This window comes from Protopterus annectens, chromosome 7.part0 (assembly GCF_019279795.1).
Source record: "Protopterus annectens isolate FY-2018-M chromosome 7.part0, PAN1.0, whole genome shotgun sequence".
NCBI classification, from domain to species: Eukaryota; Metazoa; Chordata; order Ceratodontiformes; family Protopteridae; genus Protopterus; species Protopterus annectens.
In genome coordinates, this window is record NC_056739.1 from 247683108 (window position 1) to 247703146 (window position 20039).

The 20039-nt window shown below is 38.2% G+C and overlaps 1 protein-coding gene across 1 annotated transcript in view; it reads left to right on the forward strand.

Moving 5' to 3' along the window:
* Positions 1-20039, forward strand: part of LOC122805938 (epidermal growth factor receptor kinase substrate 8-like protein 3) — a 260739-nt gene that overhangs the window by 216875 nt on the left and 23825 nt on the right. Inside the window, exon 7 of the mRNA XM_044076182.1 lies at positions 8464-8540. Within this exon, the coding sequence (XP_043932117.1) occupies positions 8464-8540 (77 nt within the window). The remainder of the gene's footprint in view (positions 1-8463; positions 8541-20039) is intronic.

Genomic DNA, 20039 nt, shown 5'->3' on the forward strand with positions numbered 1-20039 from the left:
AGAGGCATTTTTGTAGTGCTTTTCAAGTGAATTATGTGCTGGGTCTAGGTGTTCTGAGTGGGCCCTCATTTTATTGCATTTTTACTAGCTCTCTTCTGACTCTGAAGGTACAACTATACATTGATTTGGGATTTACAGTATCCATTGTTATTTGTCTGAGCTCTGCTGTCAGTCATCTTAGTGGGACTGCTGGAAGCTTGGAATCTTAACATTTGGACTACATTTTGTACCCAGAAAAGTACATTTAAACTACATTTAAAATACTGCACTTGTCTTGGTATTTAAATCAGTTTTGTTTTGTGTTGAGTTTGCTCTTTATCTGAAGTAATTTAATGATTTTTTTTTTATAGTCTGCCATGCTTTTCAAGTGGTTTCTGTGCTGGGCCTAGGTGTTCTGAGTGGGCACTCATTTTATTGCACTTTTACTATCTCTCTTCTGAATTTGTTTCCCACCCTCCTTTTCCTGTTGTGCTTTTAAACCTGAATGCTTTTGAGCTGCCAGCCATACTGTATATCACACCTTGGAAACTCATTCCAGTCTCATCATCTATATACCTGGGCCTAGAAGCTGTTCATCTTACTGGATACTGACAGAAGAAACTGGGAAGGCCATCATTTTAGACTGTTAGTGGACTTTGAGATTTGTGTGTTCCTTATTCTTGGTTGTCTTCCTTTGAATTGCCTTGTAGTAATTACTTGTAGCTAGCTTAGATTTTTTTTTCTGGTACCTTTTCACTTGTGTCTAAATAAAGTGTGTTTTTACATTAAAAAGACTGGGACTGCAATTTTAGTGACAGTAAAAAAGGTAGCCTGGTCTGCCTGAGTTAGGATACTCATGGGTAGTCTTAACTGAGCGTTCCTTGTTATAGCTAGTTGTTTGATTTGTTTTTGGATACCTTTTTCACTTTTGGCTAACTAAATTATGTTTTTACATAAAGAAGACTGAGCCTGCAATTCTAGTGGCAGTAGAAAGTTAACCTGGTCTGCCCAAGTTGGGAAACACACAAGGGGGCTTAAACTGGTAAATACTTGTTGTAGCTAGTTGGTACCTTTTCAATTTGGCTAACCAAAGTGTGTTATACATTAAAAAGTCCGAGGCTGTTATTCTAGTGGCAGTAGGAAGGTAGCCTGGTCTGTCTAAGTTGGGAAACACACAGGAAGGTTTAAAGTGAGACTGTTTCATCAGCCAGATGCCTTTTTAGTGACTTAGTTGTTTGGTGTTAATCTGTACTTTAGAGCTACATTTTACATTAAGAAGTTCCAGGAACATCCATCTTGTGACAGAAGGTGTTTACCTGGTCTCTCTGGGTTGGGAAGCTATCCAGGGAGCTCAGACTAAAGCTGTTTATTGGCCAGAGGGCTATTCAGCTATTTTCTGTTGGCAATAAATTAGGCATGTTTGCACACAGCTGTTCACTGTACAGCAGCTGTTTGCAGTACCCTGTATAGGAGCCAACCTATAAAGCCAGTACTTAGGACTTTAACCTGTAACACAGAAAAGTATGTGTATAGAACTAAGCTCAGGGAAACTAGTTAGCACATTGGACAGCATTAAAATATGATCATAGCACTATCTGACATCTAGCATTAACCCCAGACACCATTCATGTGGCCCCTTTAAAACCATCTCCCTAAACCATAACAACCAAGCCATAACATAGGTCCTTAATGAGTGTCCAAAATTAAAATGTTGGGAGCTCATTAAAGTTTTATGATTTATTTGTTGCATCTTGGCTCCTCCTTGTGATTGTTCTGCCACACTTGTTCTTTTCTTTTGTGGTTTGATAGTGTGCATGGCTACTAGCGTTGGTTGTTTCTTGATAATACAAGTCCTAACAACAGGGGTTTTCAATTTCCTAATGTCTCTATGGCCAGATTGGTTGATATGGACATCCTGAGACAACGTTATTGTCTCATGCACTCAGACAACCTTTTAATCCTTAAAAAAACTAACACAGCATGCAAGAGATGCATACGCATAACTTCCTTGGAGGCAAAAATCTCACCTACAAACAAGGTTGTCAAGAACACACACACACTACATCCTTCATACATACTGCTCACTACACACATGGACCTTTTTATGCTGTGTCACTTAAAAGGAACCCTTAGAAACCTCAAAGACCTCCAAACCAAAGGGTAAAAAGGACACAAAGACAACCCATTCAGTAAAAATGCAAGAAAAACTCAGCCAAGCTAGAGTTTTCACTGTGTGATACCTTAAACCTTCTGTAATAGAGATCCATGGGATATATGCAAATGACCCCTTAAGGACATCAAATGTTTTCACCTGCAAGGTTTCTGAATGGCCATAATTTTTCCCCTTACCAGCACTCCTGTGTCAGTGAGGCTCTTACCAGCAGCTACTGTATTGATTTTATCCAGCCGTACTCACACCTATAGGTACTCTCCTCAGATAGTACCCAATCCACTATCCCTGACCTCTCTTCCACAGATTATGATAATCATGGATGGACAGTTTCCTATGGTTTCTCCTGCTAGTCTGGTTGACATGAGGATCCTGAAACAGTGTAGCAACTGCCTTATGTACACAGATAACCTTCTACTACTACCACCTAAGAACACAATATGTGAGAGATGCAATCATATTAAGAACCTAGAATCTTTGTTGTCTCAGTCACAAGCCAGGACATCTGGCACTGGCAAGGCTGCCTGCAAAAACACTTTGAACACCACACCTCTGACAACACCCACATCTGTACAACACACGCCTACATATGTGAGGGTTCTCAACAAACACATACCTAAACAAAAGAGACCTCCATAGCAAAAACACACATGCTTGGTGCTGTGGGTTGTGATGTGCATGTGTGTTTTTGCTACAGAGGTCTCTTTTGTTTAGGTATGTGTTTGCTGAGAGCTCAGGCCTGCGTTCATGTAGGATATAGCCAGGGATGTTATTGGGTCACATGGAGACTGTATTTTTTACCTTTGAGATGGTATTAAGGACCTACTCCCTGGTGATGAGGAGTGGAGGGGGGCAGGTGCTGGCAGACAGGTTCAGTGAAAACTTCAGCCCCCTGTCCCCTCCATCAGTAAACCCGGACATCCCCAGCACCTGCCCCCCCCCCTCCTTATCACCAGGGAGTAGGTCCTTAATACCATCTCAAAGGTAAAAAATACAGTCTCCATGTGACCCAATAACATCCCTGGCTCTATCCTACATGAACGCAGGCATGAGCTCTCACCTCCATTAGACACCTTATTCAACCAAAGCCGGAGCACCGGCTTCATTCCAGCTGAATGGAGGACAGCCACAGTCATTCCTGTACACAAAGGTGGAGCATCCACCGACCCAGGCAATTACAGGCCCATCATCCTAACTAGCCTGATCTGCAAGGCCATGGAATGCATTATCATGGACCTTATAAACAAGGACATTGGCAACCTCCAAACACTTGACCCCACACAGTTTGGTTTTGGCAAAGGGAGATCATGCCTGTTAATCTTGGTCAACTCCTTTGAAACAGCCACCAGGGCCATGGATAAGGGGAAGATGGTGCACACTGCCTACCCTGACCTAGTCACAGCTTTGACAGTATTCCCCACTTAGGCATAATAAATAAACTCTCCCAGCTTGGCATCAGCCCATATGTTACCAGATGGGTAGCTAACTGGCTCACTGACAGAACTCACTCAGTCAAAGTAGGGGAAGGCATCTCTAGTAGTAGACCCGTAACAAGTGGTGTACCTCAAGGATCAGTCTTGGGGCCTCTACTGTTTTGGATATACTTTTCTGAGGTGCAAGCCAAATCCAGTGGTCTGTGGCTGACCAAGTTTACAGATGACTGCAAGCTGGGTGCTGTCTTAAATTCCCCTAGCGATGTGAACATCCTCCAAGACGATCTTACTCAAACTAATGACTGGTGCCAGAAGCATGGCCTCAAACTGAATGCCAAGAAATGCATCATTATGCCCTCTGAGGAAAATGTCATCCCCACTAATTATCACATTAATAACAACATACTAAGCATGCAATCAGCCGTGAGGGACTTGGGCACCCAGGTTGATAGCAACCTGACTTTTGACCATCACGTTCCCTCTGTTGTATGGAAGAATCTCTACATGGAACATCTCATAAATAAGAGTATTTCTTCCAGGAAAAAGGATGTCATAACAACCCTGTACTCCTCCCTTATCAGACCCATTATTGAGTACAATGCCTTCTTCGGCATGTACCTTGCCAAGCACAAGCAGCAGTTGGAGAGACCACAGAGGATCCTTACCAGGAAAATCCATGGTCTTAAACACCTGTCTTTTATACAGATAGGCTAAAAGCTCTGTTCCTCTACTCAGTCTCATACAGACTGCTCAGAGGTGACCTGTGTCTGGCATACAAGGCCATTTCAGACCCAGCCTTGATGGAGTTGCTGCATATCCATAAGACAAACTCCACTCGTGCAACCTACATGCAAGGCCTTAATCTGGTCTGTGACATTAACAGAACTTGTTGGTGGGATAAATATGTGTCCTAAAGACTCCCCTGTCTGTGGAATAGACTCCCTCTCCATGTCAAGCACATTACCTCTCTAGCCCTCTTTAAGAGGAACCTCGACGACTCGATGGGAAACAGAAAATATACCCCTGGGATCCCACCTGTGTCCCTGCTGGACAAGGGAAAGAAGTGCTGACTTTGAAGGAACATGGGCAAAAGCCTTGACTAGGCCTATAAGGGCCTCCAGCCCAATAGCCAAGTATCATCCTATGAACCTATGAGCCTATTACTGTAGATGTTTGCTGTAATTATTTCAGACTGTCCTGCAATGTTGTCTGAAATTATTCCCTGTGAGTCTCAGCTCTGTAGTTACTGCATTGATTGAGCATTGTCTTGTTCCTTTATTAGTTATTATTACATATAGGTGCTGACTTTGAGGGAACATGGGCAAAATTCTTGGCTAGGCTTATAAGGGCCTTCAGGCCAATAGCCTAATATCATCCTATGATCCTATGAGCCTATAACCAAACCATCCACTTATGATGTTCTGACAAGGTCAGTAAGAAGGGTGAAACATGGATGTCCACCACAGCTAGTAGGGTTTGGCTTTATTGGTCTGAATGAGACCATAAAGACTTAAAACAATTTTAGCCATGGACACCTGTAACGTTTGTCTACAGAACACCACCGGGCAGGCATTTTTCTAAAATAACACACACACCCTGTTTGACATTGTTGTTTGCTTAATATATTCCACAACTGGAAAAGCAACTAACTTACTGCTAAAAAATAATATTTAGATCAAATAAATTAACTCTGTAATTAACAACATAAGCAAAGTATTATGCAATACTACAGTCTCAGATCATGTTTGAAATCAGAAAATCCAGTTTTGGAAGAGGTGGCATATTGAGAACTATGATGAAACAAAGGGAAATGATTAAAGGCAGAGATGTAAAGATAACATTCACTGTCACCATGTCTGTTAGAAGTTTTTGTTTTATTTTGAATTTGTTAACTGGAGTACAGCACTGATTTCATTGGGCCTATTTCAGTCTCAACCTGGATTAAACACAACAGGTACATGAAAGAAGGAATTAATCCCTAGTTTGGCACCTATGTCATGGATACAGGCAGCCTGTAAGCATTTCATCTCCCAAACCCCTGCTTGTAAATGTTCCATCTCGCAAGCCCCTGCTTATACTTAAAAAGGGTACCAGAACTTGTCAGAGATTTGGGATACGTGCCCGGGCTTAAAAGGGCCCTTGTGGTTGTTAACCTAGTACACACCTATGAACCTATAAATGGCAAAATACAGTCACTACACAATGTAATATCAAAGTTGTCTTAAGGACATAAAAGCAATAGATACATGATGTTATATACAGAGTGACTGACAAAATACTAGATAGATAGACAGACAGATAGATATATGTGCATTACATACAAAATGGATACCAGAGTTGGCACACAAGAATCACAATAAGTCAGAGCAAAGTAAGCAGATGGAAGAAGGTTTGGAAGAGGTGAACTTATATGACTAGAGAGATAGCAGTTGCATTGTTCTAGAGTCCTATAATGTGCTTTTATTTCTGATGGAAAATAGATTAGGAGGAATGTTCCTTAAGAAAATAAGTGAGAGATTCCAACAGTTTAGAACCAAGAACTGAGAATGTATGTTCTGTGCAGTGAAGCCTACTTTGGAAGAGAGGGTGGAAGTGGTTAAGATTTTTAATGTTGTATGTAGTTGCATCTCTAAGTAATGTGGAAGCTAGTGGGGGAAGGTCTCATTCTTAATAAGTTTAAATAGTTGAGAGGTGATTACAAAGTCAGCACATTGTTTCTCAGGTAGCCAATAAGCTTTTTCAATGGCTCTTCAGTGATATTAATTTCTTGGAAAGAGTCATGAATCTGCATATAGCATTTTAGATGGATTGAATAATGGATTCATTTTTTTAAGAGGCTGTAGCTATCAGAGAAATATCATATTTAGTTGAGCCAGTAATATACCTTTACCTATGGCATTGCTGCTTGGTCTGGATAGAAGAGGGGAGATCCTATTAGCCCAGAATAGGGGTGAGCTGATTTTTGTGTGTAGTCTTGGGTGGAGATGGAAATTTAGGTAAAGGTCAAATCAAGCCTCTAGGGAATTGAATGAAGTGACATTTTCAATAGTGTTATTCAGATGATCAGGGCTTTGTAGATACCTGATAAAGAGGTAAGATGGATTTAAGTATGGTTAGTCTATAATGTTAACAACAAGATGAATAAATATAGGAGAAATACTGTCAACAAAACCATAATGTCTGAGCTTATGGCTTTTCACAAGAAGTGACTCGGCATAAACATGAAACTAGAAAGAACAGAACAAATTTCATTGTGCTATCATTTACTATAGACACAATCCCGATTGATGTTTATAGGTTTTAAAATGTTGTCTAAACTCTTCCAAAGCTTGATCTTGATGAAGACTAGGATAACAAATACTAGATTTCTTCATTTCTTAATTCAAGAGTCTCATTTCCTTTACAATATTCGTTACACTGTTTGAAAGATTTAGGTACAGTTCTTACCATTTTCTGGCAGTCCCTGAACACTTTTAATGTAGGCAACGGTGTGTCTGCAACAAATGCCTCTTTCTCTCTTTATGTATATGTATGCATTTGACATTGAATCCTTGATTATCAAGCCTGAGCTACTGAAGCCCTGCTTGTCAAAAGCTAAACATGAGGAGAGCTAGACTTGCCTGGCTCTGCAATATAAAGCCTATTCCTGAGGTTCACAGAGTCAAATTCTACTGAATCGTGATTGACAAAGCAGAATTTCATGAAACCTGACAAATGCCTATATATTCATATAGGCAGTGATAGATACGTGTAGGAATGGTCAGAGAATGAAAGCTTGTTTGTTCAGTTAAATGAATTTCATTAAAATATACAACTACATTGCTAATACTGAGCTGTTTTGTATTATTATGTTTTCCTAGAGGCAGCCATTTGAAGCATTACACAGATTTTATCAGAGGATGTCAGGGGTTGAGAGTAACACTCGAGTCTGACTTTTTTCAAATGGAGTAAGGCTATCAAGAATTTTATAAGGGTATTAGTAAAGTAATAAACATAATCACTTCAAGTTAGTACAGTACGAGTTGACTAGTCCATCTCTATAACACAAAGAATCAGACAAATGATAAATTGAGAACAGATTTTCTCTGGATTCCTAATCACTATCTCTATAACATCTGAAAGAGCTTACAACCAACCTGAGCCAAAGACTATATGTATTTAAAGTAGAGAAGAGTTAGATATTCAGTAAAAAGTATCCGTTTTATTTTCTGGTGTCCTTTTATACATTTTACTGCCCCATTCTGTTGTGTTTTTTTTTTTTTTGAATATTAGATGCATTGTTTTAATCTTACGAACATTTTTTTTTTCAAATCCTCCCTAAGGTCTACAAATTATTCTGTACTGGACAGGGAAATGCTATCATTAAATTCCAAAATAATTGTGCTCAGACCAAGAAAGCAAAGCAGCTCAGTATTAGCATTGTTTCCTGAACATAAATAATTTTGGAATCCAGGGATCTGTATCGCTAGATTAAACAACAAAATTCATTCATAAATAGAAAAGATGATTTTGACCTGGATGGCTTGAACCTCTATCAGATGGGATCATTACCAAACCTTAAAAAGGTGGAATTTAAATGCATGTATGGATATAGTGGAATAAGGTTCACATTTAGTGCACCATGTGAGAAGAATAGTCGGTGTAGCTCATCATGACCAGATGATTTTCTCTATTTTATCTTTTTATACACCTGTGACCATGCTGTTAACAATGCGTGATATTTAACTCTTACAGCATGACAGATAAGCGTTCCACATTGCTAAACTTGATTTGTAATCCTGAGAATCTCTTATTTCCACATGATGCAGGTGCTTTGCCTGTTATCTCTCCTTATTGGAACAATAACCATTCCTAATTAGAGTTACTTTCTGTCTTCCGCAGGCCGAGCTGATTCATACAGAGGTTGGAAACGTTATCAGAAATAGAAAAGAAGGAAGAGGGGATCCAGATGTTCTCAGGTAAATGTGCAGTTCAAAAATAATTTCCACCAAATACACATGTGCACAGAGTCACTACCACTGAATGAAACACTATCTGATGAAACAATTCACCAAAACGGATCCACTGGACCATGTTTCTTTGAAATCTTGTGAGAGGCAGGGACTCAACTAACCCCAGAATGAAGGTAGACAAAAGTCCAAATCTAAATAAATATAATTTGCACCAAGGATCTAGTACCGCAAAACAGTTTATAGGTCTTTGTGGATATACTAACTGACTTTGACAAAAAAGAGATGGTGAATTACAAGGGATGTACTGTGAATATCATACTGTGAATGAGCAAAATGGGAATAGATTTTTTTATTGACTGCTGTGAATATTCAAAGACTATCCAGTCATTTTGGCACTATGGTGGTAAGGAAATCTTCTTTACCCCCATGATTGTGTGATTTCAGAATGTTAAATAAATTTGTTAGAGTCAGACTGTAAAAATCATTGAGTTATTCAAAAACAATGTCAATCAATAACAAACAATAATGCAGGAGAACTCAAGTATTTAACGCTTTAATGTACATTAGGAGGCAAAAAACCATACACAAACTTGTACAGAATTTTGTCTGCTTTATTGACAGAAGACACCATTTTTATATATGTCATTATCAGTTTTGCCCACCTCACTGGCGTGGTCAGTGACAGGGTCTTTACATCATAGTAACTTATGAAAAAGTGCTGTGTTGGTGTTTTTCAAAAAAGTCTTTTTTCCATGAGAATGTTACAGCCTTGCAAGCACCTGGTCAGTCACGATGACCTCCTGAGGATGTAGCCAATTCAAGGCTCTTAGATTAGTTCGAATACAATAGATGTATGTCTTCTTTAATGCCTCTCTTTGTCTTTTTTGTTCACCAGCTGGGCACTATCTCTGATAGTGCGCACAAGGCTATTCTTCTGGTGGAAGCAGGCAGAAGATACACATGCGAACAGATTTATTATTTTCTAACTTTGCAAAATAATCTTTACTTGAAAGACATGAGCCAGGCTGTGCTTGCACGCTGCCAAGGCCAAATTTCTGATTACACTGCAGCTTGTGCTTCAAGCAATAATATGCAAGTTTATTTCTACTATTATTCTAGTAAGACAGAATTAAATGCATTATATACTACTTTTCAAACTTTGTTCTCTATTATGGATTTAAGTACATTTATTCCTAACTAAAGCACACATTTCTCTATATATTTGACCACACAACTTATATGTGTTTGAATGTTTGAATACACATTTTCCCAAGCAGCATACATTGTAAACATATTTTCTAAGCAGCATACATTGTAAATATATTTTCTAAGCAGCATGTATAGATTTTTCTAACATTCTCCCTCCTGTTAATGCATTTTATTCTATTTGAAACATAAACAATATTATTTTATTCCTCAGCCTTTTCCTTTTAAGGACTTTCAGTTAAGTTAGTCATTGGTTTTATATTTCAGAAAAAGCATCATTTGAAATTAATCTTTTAATTTCAACACTTTGGTAAAAAGTTTTAGTAGCAGATATATCAACAAATTTTTGATTAATTTTTTCATGCAGGGAATTTCACAGTAAACACATGTTCCTATTAGGAGTATACCCACACAAATAGCAATTAAATGTTTAATAGGATGGAACCCCACCCCCCCCAAACAGATTCTGGAAAAAGTTCGGCAGTGGGTTTGGGCCTGGTTTAGTCATTGCTGATACTTGCTGAATTACCTCTAGGTGGTCATTGATTTCATGTTGGTTGTCTGGAATGTACGCACAGCATTCTTTTTCGTGTACCACCTCTTGCCGCTAGGGTGAAGTAAAGAGCCATTCGATTTTGTAGCACAACAGTTTTTATTGCATTCAGTTCATTAGTCACCAATTCTAGGGTGGAAAAAGTTGCATTGTTCATGACTTTTTGACAGCTTCCTCAGCTCCCAGATCGATTTGACCGCTCCATAGGCTGGTGGTATTCCTGCCCTGGATATAACACTGTTGCCCAAGTTCATATGAGTCAATTTACTTTTGTCTTTTACTGAATTATGGCCTTTTCAACCAGATTCGATTTTACCAACTGGATTCACAGGTTTTTTTTTTCACTGGACCTTCAGATTCTTGAGCTGTTTTTCTTACGTATTTTACCCAAAGGTAATTCTGCAGTATGTCTTATTGCTAAAACCAGATAACCCAAAAAACAACTGCCGGACCAATTCTTAGGTAACCATTTATATGCCTTTTTTCCCACAAATAAAATCATTACTTTGGTACTGATACGTGTTATCCCTGCATGAAACATTTTTTTTCATTCTTAATAGACAATTGCTTAGTTAAGACTGGATTGTCACATACTGCATTTAATGTAGTTTTCATTGAACTCAGATATGAATCATGGTTAGTATTACAAACAGTACCCCCACTTTTGACTTTAATGTAACATTTATAAGACATTGTTATATTACCATTACTCCAGCCCACCTGGAGGGTATTACTTTTGTAGAAACATACAACTCCTTTTTGTGTGAACAGGTAAAAATAAAGCAATTTTGTCCTGTGATTTCACAGTTTCTGTATAAAAAAAACTTTCCAAAGTCTCATTTTATCCCCAGAGGGACAGAGGACGTTAAAGTCTATTATATGTTGTTGGTATAGCTGTACAAACTCAGCAATTTGAAATGTGCATAGTTTCTGTATACACTTGCTTCATGGCCAGGTACGTGTTAAAGTTTGGATGCCAGTCTATAAACAGTTCATCACGTCTTCTCACTTTCACTTGTGTGGTTGAGTGCAGGAAAACCACAATAAGAGAAAAATTGTCACACTTATAGTTAACAAATGCACAGTTAAAATAATTATGCTATAGTTCTTGGGTTGCTCTGCTTTTTTTTCTTTACTCTTGGCCATTTTGCCCTTGTGTATCAGTCACAAAGTTTTTATTCAGCTGAAAGTTCTTTTGTCTGAAAAAGAGTTAAACTGCAAAACAGATTTATTTATAAGCAGTTTCTTTATATAATTAGCTAGTGAACTGTCAGCCTCCAGCTCTGCAGGCATGAGAGCTTTTACTGAGGCACATAATATGCCCTTCCAAATACTACTTTAAAGGGGATCAAACCCTTTACATTTGTTACTGTTTTCATGCTCAGCAATGCTAGAGGTAAACAGCAAATCCAATTCTTTTGAGTCTCACTCATTAACTTTCTTAACTTGTTTTTAAAATCCCATTGTACCTCTCCACCAGTCCTGCTGACTGTGGGTGGTAAGCACAGTGATTCCTTAAGGAAATCCCAAAAAATCTCCCAAGTTGTTGAATTGTCTGATTGACAAAATGTGTCCCATTGCCACTATAGATTCTTTCCGGTATGCCAAATCTAGGAATTATTTCCTTTACTAGGCCTTTGCCACTGTTGCTGCATTCGGATTCCTGGTTGGAAAAGCTTCTACCCATTTTGAAAACATATCTATGATCACTAAACAGTATTTCTTTCCTTCACATTTATTCAACTCTATGGAGTCCATACAAATAGTATGGAATGGATATGGTGGTGTAGGGAAACTCCCTTGCTTGTTTTAAATGCTCCTTGTGCATGGTGCTTGTTACAAGTATGACAAGCTGCACAAAATTTTATTGTATAATTTATGTATCCATATGTTTGGAATATTTTATTTACTAACTGTACCATCCCCCCTGTTGAGACATGGCTCTGCCCATGGCTCAACAAAGCTGCATATCTAAATAAATTAGACGGTAATATTGTTTTTTTTCTTTGGAAATGTACAGTCCATTTTTTAAAAATTGCACCTTGTTTTACCCAGTTTTGTTTTTCTGCTGTTGTAGTAAGCATTTGCATTGTTTTTAACATGTCTAAATCTAAAATTTCAAAGGGCTGTAATTTTTTATTAAAAAAAATAAAGTTTCTGAGTCTGAGGCTGCTTGCTTTGCAGCTGCATCAGCTCGTGCATTACCTTTTGAAATTTTATCCTGTTGTTTTGTATGAGCTACACATTTACAAATAGCTACTTTGGTAGGCAACTGAATAGATTTTAATAGCTCCAAAATAAATTGCGCATGATTAATAGGTTTTTTACTGGATGTAATCATTCCTCTATTTTCTTTATTATTGTGCAAACACATGCACTGTAAAAAAGCATACTGATTATCAGTATATATGTTTACTTTTTTTTGCCTTTTACTAAAATACATGCTCCTGTCAAAATTACCAGTTCTGCTGCTTGAGCATACAAGTTGTGTGGCAAAGTTTGTGCTTTTAAATTTTTAGTGTTTGTAACTACTGCATACCCCACCAGATTTTTTTCTGTAGGACCCCTTCTGCATGAGCCATTCACGTAATATGTCACCTCAGCATTATCCAAGGGCATATTTGTAAGATCTTGTCTAGGTAAAGCTAACTGTTTATATGAGGTTGACTCAGCAGTACGGTCATACATGAAAGATGTCTAGCAGGAGAAAGGTATGCAACTTTTTCTTGTGGCAGAATTATTGCAACTGCATGAGGCATTCTCAATGTGAGAGGGTGGAATAACACCACTGAGGCTGAAGCCTGTACTGCCATTGCTGCTGCAACTACTGCTTGTACACAGTGAGGCAAAGATTGCACCACTGGGTCTAACTGTGATGAATAGTAAGCTATGGGGCATTGCTTATCCCCATGTTGTTGCTTTAATACTGATGTCATGTACCATTGCTTACAATCTATGGTCTAAAAAAACGTTTGTGATAACTTGGAAGTCTTAAAACTAATGAAGAAGCTATTAACTGCTTCAACCTGCAGAAAGCCATTTCTGCTTTTGTTTTCCATTGTAAAATAATTTGGTACCCAGTTCCAACAAAAATTAGTTGTACCTAAGAAAAGACATCATTTCTTTTTTAGTTGTTGGTTTGGGTGCTTGCAAAATTGCTGTTTTTCCCTTTTTTCTTTCCCCTTATCTAGTATTTTATCTTTATTGAATATCACATATCCCAAGTATTTAACCTGTGTTTTTTTTTCTCAAAGTTGTAACTTACTTTTGTTTACTTTGTGTCCTTGTATTAATAAAAATTTTAACAATGCTACTGTATTCACCCTGCACTGCTGCTGGGTGCTGCTAGCAAGATGTCATTTACATAAAGTAAAATTTGACTACTTTCTGGTGGGGTAGACCCTGCCAGGTTGCTAGCCATTTTTTGTGCAAATATTATTGGGCTCTTACAATATCCCTGTGTATATGTATACCTTTTACCCTGAAATGTAAATGCAAACCAATATTGACTATCAGGATGTATAGGTATTGAAAAGAAAGCATTGCTTATATTTACCACAGTAAAATACTTCTGTTGTGGCTTTAAATTATTTAACAAGGTATGTGGGTCTGGCAGGTGCTTTAGGTATTACTGCATTATTCACAGCTTATAAATTTTGTACCATCTGCCATTCCCGTTTGCTTTTTTTAACAGGAAATAGGTGTATCACATGGTGAATTAGGAGTTTCTACCAGTATTTTGAGTATGCTGCTTATTATAGGCTTAATTTTTACTTTTGCATTCTTTCCCAAAATGTATTGTTTTTTCTGTGGTCTAAAAGCTGACTTTGGGGTAATTGTAACTGGTCCTGCTGCTTGAATAAGTTTAACTTGCCTGTTGACCACAGAGTTGTTGGAATTTTAATGCTAATTAGCTGTCCTTACTAGATTGCAAGTGTACAGCTGTATGTGTCTGTGTCAACCAATTCAGTTTTGTTTTTATATCCCTTGTCCTGACATTTTTAAATCAGTCTGTTTTTTCATTTTGTTACCCTTTTTTTTTTTTTTAAGTCTGCCCATTTAACACTTTTGTTTTTTTGTCAAGCTGACATGTGGCAGTCTATTGGACTTATACAATTTTATGAACTCCTGAGGTAATGAACAGCTTACTACACTGTTTCCCTCAGTATCCCAGCATAAAGTTTGTAATATTAATTTGTCAGCAGGATTTTTACTTATATTTCTTATTAGGTCCTGGTGTGCTACAGTAGTATGGAGTACAATGTAACAAGTGCTGCTGATCAGTGTCAAGGGAGGGTACCTTACTGATGGCTACGTTTATTAGTTCTTTGGTTACTGCCCCTGGACCAATCATAACTAGGTTCTGGCTGTACCAATAATAGGCTTCACCCTCTGATCACACCACAAGAGCATTCATTTGTCTTTGTGCTTCCATACCCTGCATGGTAGGAACTACTGCTATGCCAAATATCTGCACAAGGTCTTTTCCCAGTAAGTTTACTGGATATTTTTTTGCAGAAACTACAATTTTACTTTTCTGAGTCATACCTGAAACAGGGTCAGTTATTGCTATATTATGGGAAAGTGGTTCCCTGTATAGCTGTCCATTTGCTGCTTTTACTAATATATAATCAGGTGATTTAGAATGTTTTGGTAACTTGAGGGTGTATCAAAGTCCCTGAGTCACACAGGAATTTGACCTTTTTTCCCTCCACCAGAAGTGTTACTTTTAGTTTTGTATTTGCTAGGTAGAGCTCCAGGCTCAACAATGCTAAATCTAAAATTTTATTTTCATTTTTATTTTTTACATCTGTTTGTACTTCCTCTATTCCCTCTACTATATTCACATTTTCTTTTTGTTTATTAACCTTTCCTGATGATTTTTGGTTATTATCACTATCATATAGTCAGTCCACATTTCCTTTATCTTCTGTCATTGCTTTCTTATTTTGTTTATAGTCCCTAGCTAGATGCCCTTTTTACCTGACTGTAATACAAATACTTTAGCTCCGTCTTTAGCAGTGAAGACTTGTGCCCCTTTTTTTTTTTTCTTTTTACTATTAAAGTGTCTTTCAGTACGTCTAGCATACTCAAGTAAGGCTTGCAGCCTGCTTGTTCAGTGATTTATCATATGCCTTGTAATAAAACTACTAACAGAGGCAATGCAACCTTTTAAAAATGTATTTTTTAATTGTTGTTTTAAGCATTTTAATGATCTAGCATAATATCCATCTACTGTCTTATTTCCCTGTTGTATGCATTAATTAATGCAAGTCCAGTCTGCTCTAAGTTTTCATTTTTTTGAGATTCTGTCTGTTAGACCTTTCACTCTGTTGTCTAAAAATGTTTCAGAATTTTTAAGCTTCTGTTTTTTTTTTTTTTTACTTCCTCAATCCACCTATGTGCGTGAGGTATGCCTAGTTGGTGCTGTTTTTCTTTTGCCTGACGCCTGCATCAGATTAAAGCTTGTTTAAGGAGTTTAACTAGTGAAAGTTTATCTAGTTTACTATCAAATTTATAGTTGTTAACACATTTTGCAAAATATCTCACATTATCTGCTTACTGCAATTGCATATGCTTTAATTTATCCTCTCGTGATCTTTTAGTGCACTGATTTCCCATGTCTTAAAAAGACTGTTACGTAACCCTTCTCTTGTACCACGTGGTATCTTATTTCCCCATATCCACAGTAGTGTCTAGAATGACTGTTTACTTTGCTTTGTTATTCCCTGATCTATGACTCAAGATACAATACTTTGACTCTCTCTCCCTGCTATCACAAACCTTAGCAATAGCACAGTGTAACCTGGTCCCTGATCTAAAACAAAGACAAAGAGGGAAATTCTTCTTACCTGAGCCTCCTGCTCTTACTGTTTTTCTTAGCCACAGATCAGAAAGTGGACAGCCTCTTTACACACAACAATTCAGTCGGAGGTCTTTTCACTTTAAGAAGAACCATTTTTTGCACTCATGCACTCTGTGACCTGCAGCTTACAAGGACCAAAATGTTAAATAAATTTGTTAGAGTCAGACTGTAAAAATCATTGAGTTATTCAAAACAATGTCAATCAATAACAAACAATAATGCAGGAGAACTCAAGTATCTAACGCTCTAATGTACATTAGGAGGCAAAAAACCATACACAAACTTGTACAGAATTTTGTCTGCTTTATTGACAGAAGACACCATTTTTATATATGTCATTATCAGTTTTGCCCACCTCACTGGCGTGGTCAGTGACAGGGTCTTTACATCATAGTAACTTATGAAAAGTGCTGTGTTGGTGTTTTTCAAAAAGTCTTTTTTTCCATGAGAATGTTACAGCCTTGCAAGCACCTGGTCAGTCACGATGACCTCCTGAGGATGTAGCCAATTCAAGGCTCTTAGATTAGTTCAATACAATAGATGTATGTCTTCTTTAATGCCTCTCTTTGTCTTTTTGTTATTCTTCTGGTGGAAGCAGGCAGAAGATACACATGAACAGATTTATTATTTTCTAACTTTGCAAAATAATCTTTACTTGAAAGACATGAGCCAGGCTGTGCTTGCCACGCGCCAAGGCCAAATTTCTGATTACACTGCAGCTTGTGCTTCAAGCAATAATATGCAAGTTTATTTCTACTATTATTCTAGTAAGACAGAATTAAATGCATTATATACTACTTTTCAAACTTTGTTCTCTATTATGGATTTAAGTACATTTATTCCTAACTAAAGCACACATTTCTCTATATATTTGACCACACAACTTATATGTGTTTGAATGTTTGAATACACATTTTCCCAAGCAGCATACATTGTAAACATATTTTCTAAGCAGCATACATTGTAAATATATTTTCTAAGCAGCATGTATAGATTTTTCTAACACAGAACTAGTAATATTTAGAAATGCAAGGGTGTGGGGGAGTCCCCTCTACTCAAATTGGTAGTGTGCTTTGGTAACCACCAGTGCAATTTTCTTCTAGGTTCAAAGTTTAAATAAAGATATGAATTCTATCACTGTACTGCCCACTGCATGAATCATTATACAAATACAAACACAATCATAAGCACACATTATACATATACACATAGCAGGCATTCACAGAATAATAATAGAAAGCATTGTACAAAAGTGAAATTTCGAAAGCGTTTACTTAGTATTCTTTTTTTGTTTCATGCTTTAATCTCCCCACAGTGGTGCTCGTGTCAGCAAATGGCACATACTGAGAAATCGGCTTTATTAAATCACTAAAATAATCTGGAATGTTTGAAAAATTAAAAGAAGTGGCAGTTGCATATGTCTCCTTACTGCACAATATATAACAACATATACAAAGTATTCTAATTTACTTAAACTGAACTTTTACACATTATTTTGTTACAATATGAACTGCTCTTCAAATTTTGGGGCAGATGAAAAGAAAATGAATCATTTCCAGAAGCTTTTTGGTGACTGGATGTGCTATGGATTGTACAGAAAACAGATGTATGGAAAAGGAAACTCTAGCCTTTCACTTACCTAAATCCCTGGTATAGTTAAGGCAACTGCAATCTGAACTTGCCACTGATGTCCTGGCTATAACTGTCCCTGTTGCCACGAGTGGTATGTAATGTAAAACAAGTTCTCTACCTGCTTGTGAGGTCCTGGGAACTGTATAAAGAAACGATTTTACATTTATTTTGTATGCCCACTGATCAGCTCTTCTTCCCAACCCACACGAAATGATATAAAGTACAGTTGTGTACCTACCATAAATGTAGATGTTCAAGTGTATTCACTGTTGCAGTCATTACTCTTGGGTTATCCTGCTGGCAGGCTACCCGCGGCCGGCCAGAATTCCAAAGTCTAGGACTGGCGTCAGTTGCTGTTGCCTCTTCCCTGACATCAGTGCGCCAGGGGTATAAAAGATGCAGCCGACGCCATTTTCTTCAGTTTTTCTTGCCCCAGATGTCAGGTGCCCCCATAAGAGGCTAAAAATATTATGCCAATGATTATGCATGCAATATTATAAACATTTCCTTCATCTACAAGCAAATACACCACATAGGTTGTATAAGATAGAAAAGAATAGGTAATTCCCAGCAAAGAAAAGGGGGGTGGAGGGTGGGTAACCTGGACTGCAACAGTGAATACACTCGAACAGCTACATTTATGGTAGGTACACAACTGTACTATGTTCATCGTGTTTCACTGTTGCAGTCATTACTCTTGGGTTGAATCCCAAAGCTAAGGCTGGGTGGCTGGACCTAAATAGGATTAGGAGAGGCTATAAGGCCTTGCAAAACTGCAGTGGTGAAGCCTGCTCTGGATTTACAGTAGAGAGGTAAATGGTAGTGCTTTGTAAAAGTGTGCACTGAACTCCAAGTTGCAGCCTCTAAAATGTCTTTGGTTGGTACTCCTCTGAGAAAGGCTGCTGAAGTGGCTGCTGCCCTGGTAGAATGAGGCCTAATGCCCTTGGGCACTGATTTGCCATGTTGTGAGTAGCAGAAACGAATGCAGTGGCCTATCCATTTTGAAATAGTCTGTTTTGAGATAGGCTTTCCTTGAGATCCTGCAGCATTTACCACTAAAGGCTCCTCAGTTTTCCGAAAGCTTTACTTCTGTCCAAGTAGAAGCGGAGTTGTCTGTGTATGTCCAAGGAATGCAGAAGTCTCTCACCCTTATTCTGTGGGTTTGGATAAAAGGTAGACAAATGAATGGTTTGGTTAAGGGCCACACTGGACACTACCTTAGGCATAAATGTTGGGTTTGTTCTTAGAGAAACCCTGTCTGGGTGGAAAATGATGAAAGGTTCCAGAGCCATGAGTGCCTGTAACTCTGAAACTCATCTTGCAGAGGTTATTGCTAGGAGCAGAGCTGTTTTCTAAGATAAAAACTTTATATCAGCTGTATTGGCTGGCTCAAAAGGTGGCAGTGTGAGTTTTTCAAGACATAATTGAGGTCCCATGCAGGTACTGGGGCTCTCCTTGGAGGTCTTATGTTTTTGGCCCCTCTGAGGTACTGTCTTAACAATGGAGGGGAAAAAAATAGGAGGTTCCGTGTTGTAATGAGCTAAAATGGCTGAGGCATGAATTTTAATTGATGAAAAGGTTAGGCCTTTGTCCAGCATCTCAGTTAGGTATTGTAAAATCTGAGGAATATTTGGAACAGATGTGTCAATTCCTTGTGCCTGGTTCCAAGCACAGAATCTTTTCCATTTGTCTGCATAAGATTTTCTGGTACTGGGCCTCCTGGCCTCCAAAATAACATCCATCACTGCTTTAGAGAGAGGTGTGCTTTGAATGGTTACATTATCTGCCATGCTGCCAGATTTAGGGTCCTGAGATGGCTGTGCAGAATCTGATTGTTTCGCTGGGTCAGTAAGTGAGGAATTAGAGGCAATGTCCAGGCTGGGTCTTGAGACAAGTTTTTTAGGATTGGGTACCAGTGCTGGCGTGGCCAGTCTGGGCCAATCAGAATCATTCTTGGCTTCTCTTGTCTGACCTTTAGGAGTACCTTGGGGAGGAGAGGCAGAGGAGGAAAGGCATATACTGTTAGATTTTTCCATCTGAATGACAGAGCATCCACTTTCCATGCTTGCTTGTGATAAGTCCTTGTGCAGAATTTCTGTAGTTGGCAGTTGTGAGGGGAGGCAAACAGATCTATGTCTGGGCATCCCCATTCCTTTGTTATCATGCTGAAGACTTGTGGATCCAGTTTTCACTCATGGGGATCCGTAAGGTTTCTGCTTAGTTCGTCTGCCAGAGTATTGTCCTTTCC